Raw genomic sequence first — 17017 nt, 5'->3', positions numbered from 1 at the left:
GGGGAAAACAGATCGTAGTTAGTCAAGACTTGAAGGAGGTGATGAAGTGACCCAGGGGAGGAATAGAGTTCCTGCCGTGGGAGGAGCATGAAGGCTCTGGAGATGTTCGCGGACTGGGAAGGCCACGGGGTGGGAGCCGCGTGAGTGAGGAAGCAGTGGAAGGACGTGAGGTGGGGGAGGTGTGAGGGCCTGATCATGAGAGACTTTAGCTTGCTGTTGTTGTAAGGGCTTTGGCCTTATTCCAAGCGAGTTGGCAAATCACTGGATTTGCACAGAGAGGCGATGTGTTCCGATGTGTGTGGCTGTCGTATTGAGAATAGATTTGGGGGCAAGGGTGAAGGCAGGGAGGCCAGTTAGAAGACTGGTGCAATTCAGAATGAGAGAAAATATTTGCAAACAAAGCAACTGACAAAGGATTAATCTCCAAAATTTACAAGCAGCTCATGCAGCTCAATATTAAAAAAACAAACAACCCAATCCAAAAATGGGCAGAAGACCTAAGTAGCCATTTCTCCAAAGAAGACATGCAGATTGCCAACAAACACATGAAAGGATGCTCAACATCAGTAATCGTTAGAGAAATGCACATCAAATGTACAATGAGATGTCACCTCAGACGGGTCAGAATGGCCATCATCAAAAAATCTACAAACTATAAATGCTGGAGAGGGTGTGGAGAGAAGGGAACCCTCTTGCACTGTTGGTGGGAATGTAAATTGATACAGCCACTATGGAGAACAGTATGGAGATTCCTTAAAAAACTAAAAATAGAACTACCATACGACCCAGCAATCCCACTGCTGGGCATATGCCCTGAGAAAACCATAATTCAAGAAGAGTCATGTACCAAAATGTTCACTGCAGCTCTATTTTTACAATAGCCAGGACATGGAAGCAACCTAAGTGTCCATCAACAGATGAATGGATAAAGAAGATGTGGCGCATATATACAGTGGAATATTACTCAGCCATAAAAAGAAACGAAATTGAGTTATTTGTAGTGAGGTGGATGGACCTAGAGTCTGTCATACAGAGTGAAGTAAGTCAGAAAGAGAAAAACAAATACCGTATGCTAACACATATATATGGAATCTAAACAAAACAAAACAAAACAAAACAAAAAAAGTTCTGAAGAACCTAGGGGCCGGACAGGAATAAAGACACAGATGTAGAGAATGGACTTGAGGACATGGGGAGGAGGAAGGATAAGCTGGGACAAAGTGAGAGTGGCATGGACATATGTACACTACCAAACGTAAAATAGCTAGCTAGTGGGAAGCAGCCGCATAGCACAGGGAGATCAGCTCGGTGCTTTGTGACCACCTAGAGGGGTGGGATAGGGAGGGTGGGTGGGAGGGAGACGCAAGAGGGAGGAGATATGGGGATATGTGTATATGTATGGCTGATTCACTTTATTATAAAGCAGAAACTAACACACCATTGTAGAGCAATTATACTCCAATAAAGATGTTTAAAAAAAAAACAAAACCCCCAAAACAATCCAGATGATGGGGACCAGGCCCGTGGTGATAGGGGAGAATCGGTCTGATTCTGAGTATGTACTGAAGGTGGCGCCAACAGGATTCGCCGATGGATGGAATGTGGGGCATGAGGAAGAGTCCAAAGTGACTGCAGGGGTTTTGACGTGAGCATCTGGAAGGAAGGAGTTGCACTTGCTTATGAGAGGAAGACTGTGGAAGGAGCAGGTGGGCGGGTGGGAGGTGTGATTAGGAATTGGATTCTGGAGATGGCACATTCGAGAAGCTTATTAGATGTCTAGTCGGAGATGTTAAACAGGCAGCTGGAGTTCAGAGGAATCATGCAGGTTGGAGAGAGCTCCACGTGGGGTTCCTCAGTGTATATGTTATTTAAAGACATCAGACTCGAGGGGAACCCCAAGGGAGTAAGAGTGGATGGGGAGGAGAAGGAGTCTGAGCCTGGAGCCCCAGGCTACTCAGATGATCAAAGCACAGGTGACAAGGAGGAATCAGCAGAGACTGGGAAGGCGTGACCAGTAGGGTGGGAGGACCACAACCATGATGCTCTGTAAGGCAAGGGGGATGTTTCAAAGACAGGAAGTGACTGCCTCTATCAAATACTGCTCTTGGTTGATTTTTGAGGCCTGAGTCCTCAGTGACCTTGACAGGCAAGTTTCGGTGGAGCAGAGAGAATGGAAAGACAAGAATTAGAGACAAGTGTAGACAACTCTAGACGTTTTTCTGCAAAAGGAAGAAAGAAAGTAGGTGGGAGCCAAAAGTGCGGTTTGAGGGTTTTCTTTTTAAATGATGGGGGACTAGTGTCACATGTTTGAACGCCGATGGGAATGATCCAGTAGAGAGGGAAGTGTGATGACACAGGAGAGGGGGAAGAGGATCACGTCCTTGAATGGGTCAGAGGGCATGAGTGCAGGGGTGGCCTTGGGTCGGGGCGCAAGCAGAGCACCTTTGTAACAGGAGGGTGGGCGGGTGTGGTGCCAGTGCTGGTGGGCTTGCAGGGGGTGGGGTCTCTTCTGATTGCTTCTGTTCTAAGAGAAAGAGGAAGCAGGGTCACTGGCCCAGAGTGACGACAGGGAGGAGGTGTTAGAGGGCTGAGAGGAAAGGAGAAGGTGTGGGATGCTCGTGTCCGGCGGGGGGAGAGCAGAGGACCAGGGAGTTGAGATGGAGTGGTTGACAGCAATGGACCCACTTGAGGCTGTGACATGAACTTGGTGTGAGACCGGCCTCTGGTTTGCTGTTGTTCAGCCACATTGGATGTGATGGGGAAGAGCTGGGTTTAAACCTAGGTTTGGTTGGCCAGAAATACAATGGAGCAAGAGAGGGCCAAGGGAATTTAGAAGTGGGGAACGGCAAAGAGGCCAAATATGAACTAGCTAGGATGTAAATTATGATTCTGCTGCATGTATCATTTCTGTCAAGAATGAGGACGATTAGAAGAGGACTTACCTGCAGGATGCAGGGAGAAAAGAGGGACTGAAATCACTGAGCAGCCGGCTAGCTGGGGTTACCAGGGGTTAGGAAAGTCACCAGCCCTGCTCCTCACCAGGGTGCCTGCTTAAGGAGGACCAGCCATAGAAATCACCTGGAACTTGGAGGGAGGAGGAAATTACAGCTGAGAGTTCTCGGGCAGAGTTGAGTGTGGTAAGACTTAAGTCCTGTTTGGTGGTCAATTGCTAGTTCTTTAAAAAAAAAAATACAAAAAAAATCTTAACTCTAATTTCCTTAAAATAAATACTTGAGATTTCTGCTTTTGTTCTTCTGTTAGAGGTTATATGCTTGTATTTTATCATCTGTTCTTTTTTATTTTAACACCTTTTTTTTTGCGATAATCCACAAAAATACAAGCCCCTACTTAAAGTATACAATTCAGTGGCATTTAGTTTATCAACAGAGTTGTGCAACCATCATCCATCATCAACTTTTTATATTCATCATTCCAAAAAGAAATCCTGTACCCCAACAGCAGTTGTCCCCCATTTCCTCCCAACCACTAATCTATTTTTTGTCTCTATGGGTTTGCTTATTCTGGACATTTCATATAAATGAAATCATGCAATGTGATCTTTTGTGACCACACATGAACTTCTTTCATTTAGCATAATGTTTCCAAGGTTCATCCAAGTTGTAACATGTATCAGTTCTTTGCTGCTTTTTATTATCAAATAATGTGCCATGATATGGGTACGTCACATTTTCTTTATCCATTGATGGACATTTGGATTGTTTCTACTTTGGGGCTATTATGAATAATGCTGCTATGAACATTCATGTACAAGTTTTTGTGAGGACCTAAGTTTTCATTTCTCTTGGATATATAATGAGGTGTAGAATTCCTGGGTCATATGGTTACTCTCTGTTTAGTCTTTTGAGGAACTGCCAGGCTATTCTCCAAAGTGACCGCAACATGTTACATTTCCACCAGAAGTAGATGAGGGTCTCAGTTTCTCCACATCTTTACCAACATTTGTTATTATCTGACTTTTTGGTTATAGCCATCCTAGTGGTGTGAGATGTTCTCTCATTGTGGTTTTGATTTGCATTTCCTTGATGGCTAATGATGTTAAGCATCTTTTCATGTGCTTATTGGCCATTTGTGTATCTTCTTTCAAGGAATGTCTGTTTTAATCCATGGCTCATTTTTATTGCGTTATTCATCTTTTTATTATTGAATTGTGTGAGTTCTCTATATATTCTGGTTACAAATCCCTTATCAGATACACATGGGCAAATATTTTCTCCTGTTCAGTGAATTACCTTTTCATTTCCTTGGTGGTGTGTTTTGAAGTATCCTCCTATTGTTCTTTATTTTTAAAATCTTTCATTTTAAAAATTATGTAAGGAATACATGCATACAATGAAAAATAAGAAAACTTTGAGCGATACACAAGAATAAAAGGAATAAACAAAACATCTGTAATCTTATCATTCACAGATAATTGCTGTGAACATTTAGGGTTTGATCCTTTAATTAGAAAGAATTCTCATTATTCAGTTTTTAACCTGTTGTAAATCTCATCCATTGTGAATAACTTTCCATGTCAATAAACATTTCTACAACATCATTTTTTTTATGTTGTACAACATTTAATCACATGGATGTACAGTTTACCCCAAAAGTTCCTTATTGTCAGATGCTTAAGTTGTTTTTCCCTGTTATAAATGTAGTTAAATCTCTTTGCATATCTATAAATACTTTCTTTGAATAGATTTCTAGAATGGGAGCGATGGGTCAAAATGTAGGCACATTTTTGGGACTGTAGAAACATGCAGCCAGATTTCCTTCTGGAAAGATTGTGGCCAGCTACGCTCCTGCTGGCAGTCTGTGAGAGAGCCAGCCCTTGGCCAGAAGCTAACCTGGTCCACACAAAAAAGCAATACTATTGTCAGTAGCACCGTGCTGGGCACTGTTCTAAGCACTTTATACATACGACTCATTTATTCCTCACGATCACTCTGTCAAATTGGTACTAGTGTTTTTCCATTTTACAGACAAGATAATTGAGGCACAGAGAAGTTAAGTTTTGCCCAAGGTCACACAGGAGTGACAGGATTTGAACCCTGAGGCAGACTCCCTTCTGGGAGAAAGCCTGGTACTGTTAAGTACAATGCTGGCTATTGCTTGAAGATAGTCTTTACAATGCTAAGAAAGTTTCCTTTTATTCTTAACTCATGAGAGCTTCATTTAGAAATAACTAAAAATTTTATAACAATTTTATAACCCCTCACACTCCCTTCTTTTTTGCCTATATAGATCAGGGGTTGATAAGCTTCTTCTTAAATGGCCAGATAGTAAATACTTTAGGTTTGGGGTACATAAGGTCTCTGTCACAACTACTCAGCTCTGCTGTTGTAGTTAAGAGGCAGCCGCAGACAATAGGTAAATTACAAAACCAGGTGGCTGGCTACCGGGCCATAGTTCGCAAATTTCTGTTATAGATGATTATTTGGGTTTTCTCTCCTTGCTTATTGATACTGAGCCACTCCTGCATTCTGGAATAATCCAGTCTGACCATGCAAAATCTACTGCTGCAATCTATTTGCTAGTATTTTATTTAGGACCTTTATATCTCTGTTCAGGAATAGGATTGATGTGTGTGTGTGTGTGTGTGTGTGTGTGTGTGTGTGTCCCTTGGTCAGGCTTCACAAAATAAAAGGGAGAAACTTCATTTTTTTTCTATGCTGTGGAGCAAAGAATGATCTATTCTTTGAGAGACTGATAGAACCTGCCTCCAAAGAAACCATCTTGGCCTGATGTCATTTTTGGAGGTAGTTCTTTGAGATCTCTTCCACTTTCAGGAAGTGATCTCTTCATGTTTTCTATTATTTTTGAATTAATTTTGGCAATTTATATACATTTTTAGAAAGCTACCTACTTCATCTAGATTTTCCAGGGTTTTTCCATTGATTTGGGTGTAGCAAATCTCTTAATATTTTTATTCTCTCCATGATATAGTTTTTTTTTTTTTGGCGGTACGCGAGCCTCTCACTGTTGTGGCCTCTCCCGTTGAGGAGCACAGGCTCCGGACACGCAGGCTCACCGGCCATGGCTCACGGGCCCAGCCGCTCCGCGGCATGTGGGATCTTCCCGGACCGGGGCACGAACCCGTGTCCCCTGCATCGGCAGGAGGACTCTTCAACCACTGCGCCACCAGGGAAGCCCCATAATATCTTTTTATTTGATCTTTCTTATTCCTAATGGTGTACCTACTTTTTAACATTAGATTTGGTAAATAATCTAATGTTTATTTTTTTGGTCTTTTGAAAGTTTGCTCTGGAATTGAATTATCAGTTGTAATATTCTCCATAATTCTACTCATCATTTTCAAATTATCTTCCTACTTTTCTCTAATTTCTTGAGTTATCAGGTTATTTATTTTCATTCTTTTTGTATAAAAGCAAGCATATTTAAGACTAAATTTTCTTTTGAGTACAGACTTGGCTACCAAGTTTTAAGGCATAGCCCTCTTACTCTTGGTATTTTCTAAGGATCTGTGATTTTAGTTTTGGTTTTTCCTTTGACTCAGAAGGGTTTTAAGAGTACATCTTTAAATTTCTAAAAGTTTGGGATTTTTGATTTTTGAGTTTCTCATTAGTTTCTAGTTTTATTATTGAGGTCAGAGAGTGTGACTGGTAATGGGTTTATTTCTTGGACTTTATTGACATTGGCTACGTGGCTTTTAATTTTTTCTAAGTGCTCCAATGGTGCTGGAAAAGAAGGTGTAAGTTCTGTTTTTAGATTACATGATGTTTGTGTATTTAAATGACACTGTTAATCATATTACTCAGAGTCTCTGTCTCCATATTCTTTTTTAAAAAAAATTTACTTGGTTTTTCAAGACTGAGGGAAATGTAATGACTTTCCCACAGCTATCGTGTTCCTGTCATTTCCTTGTACAAAACACACTGATTGTTGCCTTTTTATGCCTGACTCTGAGCCTGAGTCATAAACTCAGATCTTTAAGTATCTGAGCTGGGGAAGAAAAGAAAGACTTAAGAGGAATCAAACAGCTAACTTGAATTCCATTCTAACCATTCCTACTTCTGTGTACATATTGGCCTGTGTGTTAGCGTGTGTACTTTGGGGGGATATATGTGTGTTTCAGCATATACACCTCCTTGGGCATGATTGTGTAAATATGTTCTTTTGTGTGTCCGTGATTGGGTGAGTTTATATGTGTCTGTGTATGTTTATTCATCCGTGGCATCTTTTTCTTCAAACTGAACTTAAAACATCATGGGCGGTGTCGGCCTTGCTGGCTGTTTGAAGAGTCATTACAACTCAGAAAGCTCTGCTACCCTGTATCTTAACCCATCTGAACCTCTTTTCCCCTTTTTGGCTGCAGAAGATCCTTCTGGTAAGTTGGTCAGACAGAGACTCTCTGTAGACTCAGCCTTACTCTGGCACCCACTTGGTGCTCTGTCTAGGCACCATATTCTGGCCACACACATGGTGTTAGGGCTGTACTTCCAGGATGGGTGGAGACTCTGAGAACCTCAGTCCACGCTCTCCCCATTGTACCTGTTCAAGTTCCCTTGGTCTGCCTGCAGCATGTGCTAACCCTTAATAAGGTAGAGCAGCATGTCCTAACCCTTAATAAGGTGGAGCTTGACTTACTGGGCATTGGTCTAAAGGGAGCACCAGCATTTCCAGAAACTCATGATGGGGTTCAGTTCATTTTATGGAATCAGAGCAAGCTCCTGGGAGATCCCCTAGTTGACCGCCTCAAACAGAGGAGGAAAGCGGACCCCAGAATGGGCTCTCCCGACACCTTGTCCTGGGCCCTTCCCATGGAACCGGGTGAGCTTTACCGGCAGCACAGACCCAGTGCCTGGGCCTGCGTGGGTTTTGGGGGAGACCAGGGAGAGTGATAATCCCACCTTCAGAGAGCTTGCTGACTCCCTGAGTGGCCAGACACCTGCACAGGACACAGCTGAAGGAGCATTCTAGACACAAGAGCCAAGAGGGCCTTGTCCAGGAAGAGTTAAACGGCGGGGAGACCAGTGTGTACCCCAACAGGCCCATCCACCTTTGCCCACAGATATGAATAAGCGAAGGAAGGAAGGGGCAGAGAGTGTGTTGTCACAAACTTCCTTTCTCCTCACCTAATTTCCCCCATTGAGCATAGTGTCTTTTGAATAATGGGCACTTAGTATTCGTTGAATTTCAGGGACTCTGCCTTGATTTGACCTTGCAGGAGACTAAGTTCTGATTTTGGAAGCTTTTTTTTGGCTGTGGTCTGGCGGGGATCAGGATAGCCCTTTGGGGTCTGAGTTTTCCTGGGTCTACTGTATTTTATTAATAAATAACACTTTATTGACATTTCCCCCCAAAGAGTTATCCTATGTATCCTCTGATTTTAGCTTCAGTATGCCCCTGGAATGCAGGGGGACTGTGATGATTATGCCCATTTCACAGAAAGGAAAAGGGAAGCCCCAAGAGCTTAACAGAATCACACAGTGCAGGTAGGCAGGGCCAGGGCGAGAGCCTCTGCCTCTCCACACCAAGCAGGTGTGAAGACCTTTCTCCTGACTGCACAGTTGGCCCCTGGAGAGGTAGAGAGTTCCAGCTCTCTGCTCCCCCGAACTCACACCAGCAGGAGAGATTTGCAGTCCAGGCCAGCCCATCAGCCTTGCTTGGTGTTGGTCCAGAAGAAACTTGCTTGGCAAATTCTGTTTCTGAAACAGTCTCTTTTTTTCTACCCACTCAGGAGGAGGAGTTCATTGATTGGTGGAGCAAATTCTTTGCCTCAATAGGGGAGAGGGAAAAGTGCGGGTCCTACCTGGAGAAGGACTTCGACACTCTAAAGGTGAGCCCTCCTCACAATGTCCTCTTCAGTCTAGCAGTCCCTGGGCACGTGCACTGGGCAGCGGGAGATGCAACTGAAAGAGAATATATGTATACCTATATGTATATGCATATATATATATGGGTGAAATGATACCTGGGATCTGTTTTAAAATGCTCAAGAAAAGTAAGGATGAATTATTTAGATGATGTGGGTCACCCTCTGATAGATGTTCATAATATTAAAGTTGATTGAAATTGCAAAATATTGAAAATTGTTAAAGCTTGGAGATGGGTACTTAGGGATTTGTTATACTATTCTGTCTCTCTTAAAGTTATTTGAACTTTTCTATTATAAAAATTTTCCATTAAAATAAAAAGGAAAGTCAATGTGAGAATGTACCTCTGATTCCCCCACCTCTGCAACTGGGATAGAAATTACCTAGCACATATAAAAATATGGTAAACTCTGTTTCTGTGGAAAAAAACCCCAGAGCCCGAAAAACAACACAAAACCAGGGATGAGTCAGCCAAATTCTGGTATTTTGAGGAAATTCCACAAATACAGTTATACTTTTTAAAAGCAGACTACTTTTAAAAAAGATAACCAGAGGTGACTCAAAATTACTCCCTGAAGGAGTTACATAGTGTCATGGAGAGCGTTACCAGGTAAAATTCAGGATGCTCAGTTACACTGGACTTCAGATATATAATGAATAATATTTTAGTATAAATTTGCTTTAAATATTGCACAGAACGTACTTATCTAACAACTGTTTGTTGTTTATCCAAAATTCAAATTTAACTGGGTGTCCTGTATTTTCACTTGCTAAACCTGGCAGCCCTACCTAGAGAGCAAGAGGGGGCCAAGGCTGTCAGACACACAAGAAAAGCCCAAGGAGCTCCCTGACAGAGACTAGATGAAGGGGGCTTGAGGCTTATTGGAGTGGTGGGTGACCAGTATGGAAGGTGATCTCACAAGGTGGCCAGAGCTGCCTCTGGTGCGTTGGACGCCCCCATGTCATTGTACCTGGAGACCTGGAGGGGCAGAGATGAGGCCTCAGGCAGCAGCAGTCAGAAGGCTCAGGCCTCCCCAGGCAGCAAGTTCTTTGTTGACTTGGTAGGTGGGTGTGTGAGGCTGGGCAAAGAGACAGAACTATTTGCGTACCAGGAAGAAGGTCCGACACATTAAGTCTGGCATGTGGTACTGTGGCCTTGCCAAAAAATGAGAAAAGCCAAGCAAGAATGAGGACTCCTGCCAGGGTGGCCCATGGCCCTGGCACCCTTGCCACTCCCTCAGATGCCGGATGCTGAACTGGCACCCAGCCCACCAGCTTGACCTCTCTGAGATCTGTGACAGTTTCCCAGTGAAAATGGGCTGTCTAAAAACAAAATGCATTCAACCTGTTTCTGGGGGGAAAAGCAGATCTGGAAGAAATGCTGGTTCTTTAGGGATCAGTAACCACCACCACCAACATGGGTCTTTGAAAAATGGCTTGTAGTATTATGGAGAGAATGGAGTACACAATGGGTGGGGGGAAAAAACCCCATATTTTGGAAATTGCTATCATAGGGAAAAAAAGACAACTCATAGTCACAATAGTGAAAGATAGAAAACAAAGATACAGCAAGAAAGCACAGAAAAGCAGAAATCATAGAAAAACACAATGGAAAAAGAATATTAATTTTCCTAATAAATAAAACTGGGTTACAGTCTTTTACTAAGTGATAAGGACTCAGACTTCATCAAAAGTCAAAATTCATTATAATGTCTTTAAAGGACACATCTAAGACAATACAACTTAGAATGGCTAAAATAGTAAATATTTTGGCAAACAAAATAAAGTAAGTGTGAACAAAAGAGAAACAGGTAGAAACTAAAGTAAAAAGCAAAGGAAACAAAATGGAGTGTTTTGTATAAATAAAAGATATACATCTCAGTGCAAAAACTCTCAAACATTACTGTTTGGAACAATAAAGCTTAGAAATCCTTAAAGCAAAAATGGATAAGAATATATAAAGTACTACCTCACACAAATAAAGGCATGAAATTACAGAAATTAAAATTGCAGTGGTGATTTTAATGCACCTCTTTCCTAGACAGATGAAACAGGCAACCAATAAATAAGGAAATAAAAGATCTGAATAACGAGGTAAATATTTTCTAAGCTACATCAAGAGTAGCTTTAAAATAGAGAATAAAAATAATTTAAAAATGGAAAATGCATTTTTCCTAATGCTCAGAGAACACTTACAAAATTTGATCACATATTAGGTTAGTAATAGGTTACCAAAAGCAGAAATCATACAAGACAGATTTAAATGCAATAAAATGAGAAATTAATAACAAAAGTTTAAACAAAAAGACCAACCACTTGGAAATTTAAAAAGTATTTTATTGGGACTTCCAGTATGAACATGGCTGCATAAGTCAGCATTTTTCACTTTTTCTCTTTGGAAATCATTCAAACCCACGAACTTCATTTTCAGTAAAAGTTGGAAACAAATAAAACCCGCAGACTCCAAAATACATGTAAGGGCTGTCCAAAGGCAACTGAGATTGGGTAGAAGCCACTCGGCAGTAAATGAAGAGAAGATGCATGAAAATGATGAAAGGTCATAGTGGTAGCCGATCTCAGAAAACCCCATACTTCCTAATAAAAGAATGTTGATAATTATTTAAGACAGGCTATGGATTCATGGGGAGTTATTATCTATTCTCTTTACTTTTGTGTGTGCTTGAAAATTTTCATTACAGATAGTTAAAAATATAATTCCCGAAATTGAAGTTTCACTGTAAAATATAAAAATATATCCTTTGTTCACAACAATGGACATGGGAACTTTGGAGACAGGTTCAGTCTGGTGACAACAGCTTCTTAGACCTGATTTGGTTCAGAGAAAACAGAGAAGGTGGAGCTACACAAGAATCACACAGATGAACCATATTTGTAGGGAACAGCCTGCCTCTGTTATGGGAACAAAGGAAATAACTGGTCTAGGAAAATCTAGCACATTTAGTGACAAGTAATAACAAAAAAAATTAGCACAGTATTAATTTAAAAATACTATGAAAAAAAGAAGAGAAAATATGTAGCAAAACTTAACGAAGAGGATATATACCCACCAGAAAAATTTCTCCAAGGAACAGATGAGATGAAAGATTTTGCTGTTAACTTTTTAGAAATAGGGTGGTCAGAATGCAAGCAGAAATAAAAGAACGAAGGGCTGGTGAGATGAGAAGATGTGAAATATGAGCTAGTAAGATTCAGGAAAGAAGGAGAAGAAAACATGAAATTGGAAGGAGCACAGGACAGAATGGCCACATTGGAAAACACAGAAAGGGGCATAGAGGACAGAATGAAATGGAAATAAAGAAAGAGTTATAAAAGAATAAAGAGAAAATGACAAACATAGTAGTCAGGGAAAGGAGATCCAACATTTGCATAATTGGAGTCCGCAAGGAGGACAACCCAAACAAGGAACTAAAACAAACAGCTGATAGTTTAATAAAACTTCACTGAAATGAAAGAATACTTGAGTACGCATATTAGAAGGTCTGCTGTGTGTCAGGAAAAATTGACCCAGATTGGTCAACCCAGGGACATATTCTAGTGTAGTTATTGGACATTAGAGATAAAGAAAAAATTCTCTGAGTAGTCATACATTCTCCCCCCACAAAAATTTAAATAATTTAAAAAAGGAAAGAAATCAAAGTGACTTCACTTTCTCTACAACATTTAACGCCCAAAGATGATAAAGCACCATGTGTAAGATCATCAGGGAAAGAAAGGGTGACCCAAGGATTTGACGTTCGGCCAAGCTGCCCTTCAAGCATAAAGACTACAGACACACAGGTGTTCACGTTCAGGAGACAGGTAGTATGGCTCCCAGGAGCCTGTCTTGAGGGACTCCTACGGGATGAATTGGAGCTCATCTAGGAGCCATCTCAACTTGGATGTAACTGGGAAAACCATAACAAAAGGACTGGTTGTGAGCATATTTTACCTTAGGCCTAAGATGGAAACAAATGGGAGGGTTAGGGTAACTGGACAGAATGTAAATACCATATATACTGAAAATGTAGAAATGATAAAACTGACAAAAGTTAGGTAAAGGAGGAAAGAGGATGGAATACAGAGTAAGGGCACTGATAGTCATATTACAGAATAAATAGAATTGACAGATATTATTTAAAATTGGCAAATCACGAAATGTGGAAACAACCTAAATGTCCATTGACTGATGAATGAATAAACAAAATATGGTAATTACATACAATGAAATATTATTCAGCCTTAAAAGGGAAGGAAATTCTGACCCATGCTACAACATGGGTGAATCTTTAAGACATATGTTAAGTGAAATAAGCTAGTTGCAAAAGGGCAAATACTGTATGATTCCACTCATGTGCAGTACTTAGAGTAATAAATTCATAGAGACAGAAAGTGGAATGATGGTTGCCAGGCACTGGGGGCAGGGGGAGAAAGGGAGTTATTGTTTAGTGAGTTTGGGGTTTCAACTGGGGAGGATGAAAAAAATTCTGGAAATAAATGGTGTTGATGGGAGCATAAAAGTGTGACTGTACTTAATGTCATTGAACTGTAAAGTGGTTAAAAAGGTGGTTAAAAAGGTATGTTTATGCTATTAATATATGTAATATATAAATAATAAAATTGGTAAATCAAATAATAGGCATATAAGCAAATCATAAGCAAACAGCACAAACATAAACATTAAGATAGATAGTATTGTCTAAAACTAGGTGATGGAGAGGGAGAGGGAGGAAGATAAAATTTGATTATTTTATCATTGCTATAGTGGGGAACCCATGAATACTGCCCCTAAAGACATAATAATATTAGAGCATAAACTCAGGTCATTTTAGCTCTCAGAAAAACTAAAACACGCACACACACACACACACACAGAAAACAGACCATGCAAAGATTTTTAGAAAAACCCTATGAAACTAGGAAATATAATATAAACATATTACATGACTATGTAAATATAATACAAATGTAAAACCAGACCAAACATATCTGTCATATCAATACATGTCATATCAATCATTTATTAATCACAAAATTTAAATCAGATCTCAAAGCAAAATCTAACTCTAAAATAAAACGCTTCATAAAGTTTGAATATAAAAGATTGGGAAAATGTGTGCCAGGCAAATGCAGATGAAAAGAAAGCAGAAGTCACAATCTTAATATTAGATGAGAGCATACACAGGTCCCCCAAATTAGATGAGACAAAGAACGGCACTTTAGAATGCTAAATGCTGCAATTCCTAGTTATGACGGTCATGAGAATATCTATGTGCCAAATAGTACCTCAATATTTACAAAACAGAAATTACAAGAGATAGAAGAAGAAATAGAAATATACTGGTTTGTGGGGGAGATTTTAATTCACTTTTCTCAGTTCATGTCAGATCAAGGGGACAAAAGCATGAGAGGATATAGAAGACTAAAGTAATTACTAACCTGATTGAACCTGGTAGCTTGAAAATAGAGACACCCCTATGGCACATTTACAAAATTGACATATATACACTACTATGTATAAAATAGATAACTAATGAGAACCTATTGTATAGCACAGGGAACTCTACTTAGTGCTCTGTGATGACCTAAGTGGGAAGGAAATCTAAAAAAGAGTGGATGTATGTATACGTATAACTGATTCACTTTGCTGCACAGCAGAAACTAACACAACATTGTAAAGCAACTATACCCCAATAAAAATTAATTAAAAAAACCCCAAAACAAAAATCGACCATGTGATAGAGCATAAAGAAAATCTTAATAAACTTCAAAAAGTGACGAAACACTGACAATGTTTTCTGAATATAATGCCATAAAATTAGAAATTAATAACAAGCTCAAAAGCACAAGAAAACTTCTATCTGGAAAATTTTTTAAAAATCAACTCTCTTTTAACAATTCTTGGTGAAAGAGAAAATATAAGAGAAATTGCAGAATATCTGGGAAGCAAGGATAAAACCCTACCTTTTAGAACTTACTGGTTACAGTTAAAGCAGTATTCAGAGGAAGTTTATAGCCTTAAAAACTTATGTTAAAACAAAAGAAAGAAAACGAATTACACATATAGCTTTTAGATCAAAAATTAAAAATAAAACTATAATTATGGAATGCCAAGAAAAGAAAAATGAACACATTATACATGAAAGCAAATGGGGCAATACTAAGGCAGTAGTAAGCAGAGGCAATTTCATAGCAATAAGTGTTTTCCTTATCAGAAAAGAGGGAACAAAGTAATTAAAATTTCAGCTGAAGAAATTAGAGGAAAAAAAATCCTTAAAATAGTAGAAGAAAATAATAGAAATAGAAGTAGAAATAAGAAAGTGAAAACAGTAGTATAGACACCTCGAAGAATTGGTCTTTTGATTGAAATGACACAACTATAGAAATATGGCAAGAAAATATTCAAAATGATACATACCAAATGTTAACCAAATAATTAGTTGTCATTTTTGGAAATCAGAATTTAAAGCAATAATAATATTTTCTTTATATCTACTTACATTTTCTAGTTTTTAATAATGAACCTATATCACTCACGTAATTAATTATTTCTTAGAAGAGATAGAACTTGGGCTTCATGGAAGAGATAGAACTAGAGCTCGGCCTAATGAGAAAAAATGTTTAGCGAGGTGAGAAAGGGACTTACCTGAAGTACAGTAGGCCCTCTGTGCCCGCAGGTTGCATATTTGCAGATTCAACACATGGAATCCGCAGATATGGAGGGCCGACTATCTTGCCGGTCAGTTTCAGATTATAACCAATTTTAGCATGTATATTAAGTGGGTTAATATCACTATTAATTAAGTACATTTTATCATCTATAATAGAAGACTACTGCTTCATTTAAATCTAAACAATGCTCTAACAAGTAAAAGTCATTGTTTGAGAGGAGAGACAAATAAATTGAGTTGACAAATTTAAAGTGGTGCTCAAAAGACATCCTCAGCCCAGTATTTGATCCACCGCCATTTGGACATCCTGGACAGTAAGTATTTTGCTGACTTGTGAATCTTCTAGAGTTCTGTCTTGATCTTCAAATAAAAAGTCAGTTAACTTTTCATTTATTTGTTTGACTGTGATCTTATTCTCAAAAAATGCACCACCCATGTATCTGATGACTCTCGGGTATCTAGAATTTTGGATTAATCAGAAAACCCTGTTTTCCAACGTTGCTGAACAAATGTCTTCCCCTCTTACTCCCTTCTCTTGTTCCCCCCCCCACCCCGTTTCTCTCTCTCATCTCCATGATTTGCATCCTTTTTATCTCTGCCTTTCTTCTCTTCTTCTCTGCCTCTCTTCCTTCTTGGCGCCCTCTCTTACCTCCACCTCTCCCACCTGCCTTCCTCTTGACCTTTGTTCTCTAATTTGCTTATGGCTTTTCCCCCTCATTTTCTTCTCTGTCCTTTCTCTCCTTTCCTTTACTTGAACACTGTCATGTTTCCTCTTTCCTTGCTGTCCCTCTTCTTTCCGTCTTTCCTTTGTCCCCCTCTTTTGTCGCCCCATGTGGCAGGTCTATGACACACCACTGGAGAATGTGAAGGACTTTGAGGGCCTGTCTGACTTTTGTAACACCTTCAAGCTCTACCGGGGCAAGACTCAGGAGGAGATGGAAGACCCATCTGTCATTGGGGAGTTTAAGGTAAGTCCTTGAGGACACATCTCTAACCCAGGGAGGCCCAAGACTGGAGTGGTAGCAATGAGTGAAGGAGGTGGGGGCAGAAGTACTGTAGTAACATCAGTAATGACCCCAGTGCTGCAGTTGGTGACCATGTGGGTGATGGAGATGATGGTGGTGACGGTGATGCTGCTGATGCAGAATGTGGTGGGGGTGATGGGATGGCATTGGGCTTAGTGATCGCAGTGGTGATGACTCTGGCAGACATGAGAGTAAGGGACATAGTGGTGATTGTATTGGTGACACTGAGGATGAAAATTAAAGTTGACCCCTCCTTCTGTTCAGGGCCTCTTCAAAATTTATCCCCTCCCAGAAGACCCGGCCATCCCCATCCCCCCAAGACAGTTCCACCAGCTGGCTTCCCAGGGGCCCCAGGAATGCCTGGTCCGCATCTACATTATCCGAGCGTTTGGCCTGCAGCCCAAGGACCCCAATGGGAAGGTAACATTCCTAGAGCTCTCACCTCCCCTGGAATAAATGGTAGGCTGGAGTACAAAGAGGCTGC

The 17017-nt window shown here is 40.2% G+C and overlaps 1 protein-coding gene across 13 annotated transcripts in view; it reads left to right on the top strand.

Annotated features, from left to right (window-relative positions):
- The window catches only part of DYSF (dysferlin), a 222354-nt gene that overhangs the window by 175395 nt on the left and 29942 nt on the right, over positions 1 to 17017 (top strand). For all 13 annotated transcript variants that reach the window (XM_029231978.1, XM_029231975.1, XM_029231971.1 and 10 more), the window contains 3 exons: positions 8705 to 8803; positions 16348 to 16476; positions 16798 to 16953. In XM_029231978.1, the coding sequence (XP_029087811.1) occupies positions 8705 to 8803; positions 16348 to 16476; positions 16798 to 16953 (384 nt within the window). The remainder of the gene's footprint in view (positions 1 to 8704; positions 8804 to 16347; positions 16477 to 16797; positions 16954 to 17017) is intronic.

Source organism: Monodon monoceros, unplaced genomic scaffold (genome assembly GCF_005190385.1).
Source record: "Monodon monoceros isolate NGI ecotype Baffin Bay Population unplaced genomic scaffold, NGI_Narwhal_1 Super_Scaffold_19, whole genome shotgun sequence".
NCBI lineage: Eukaryota > Metazoa > Chordata > Mammalia > Artiodactyla > Monodontidae > Monodon > Monodon monoceros.
The sequence above is the reverse complement of the archived record's forward strand: the minus strand, read 5'-3'. Positions and strand labels throughout refer to the sequence as shown.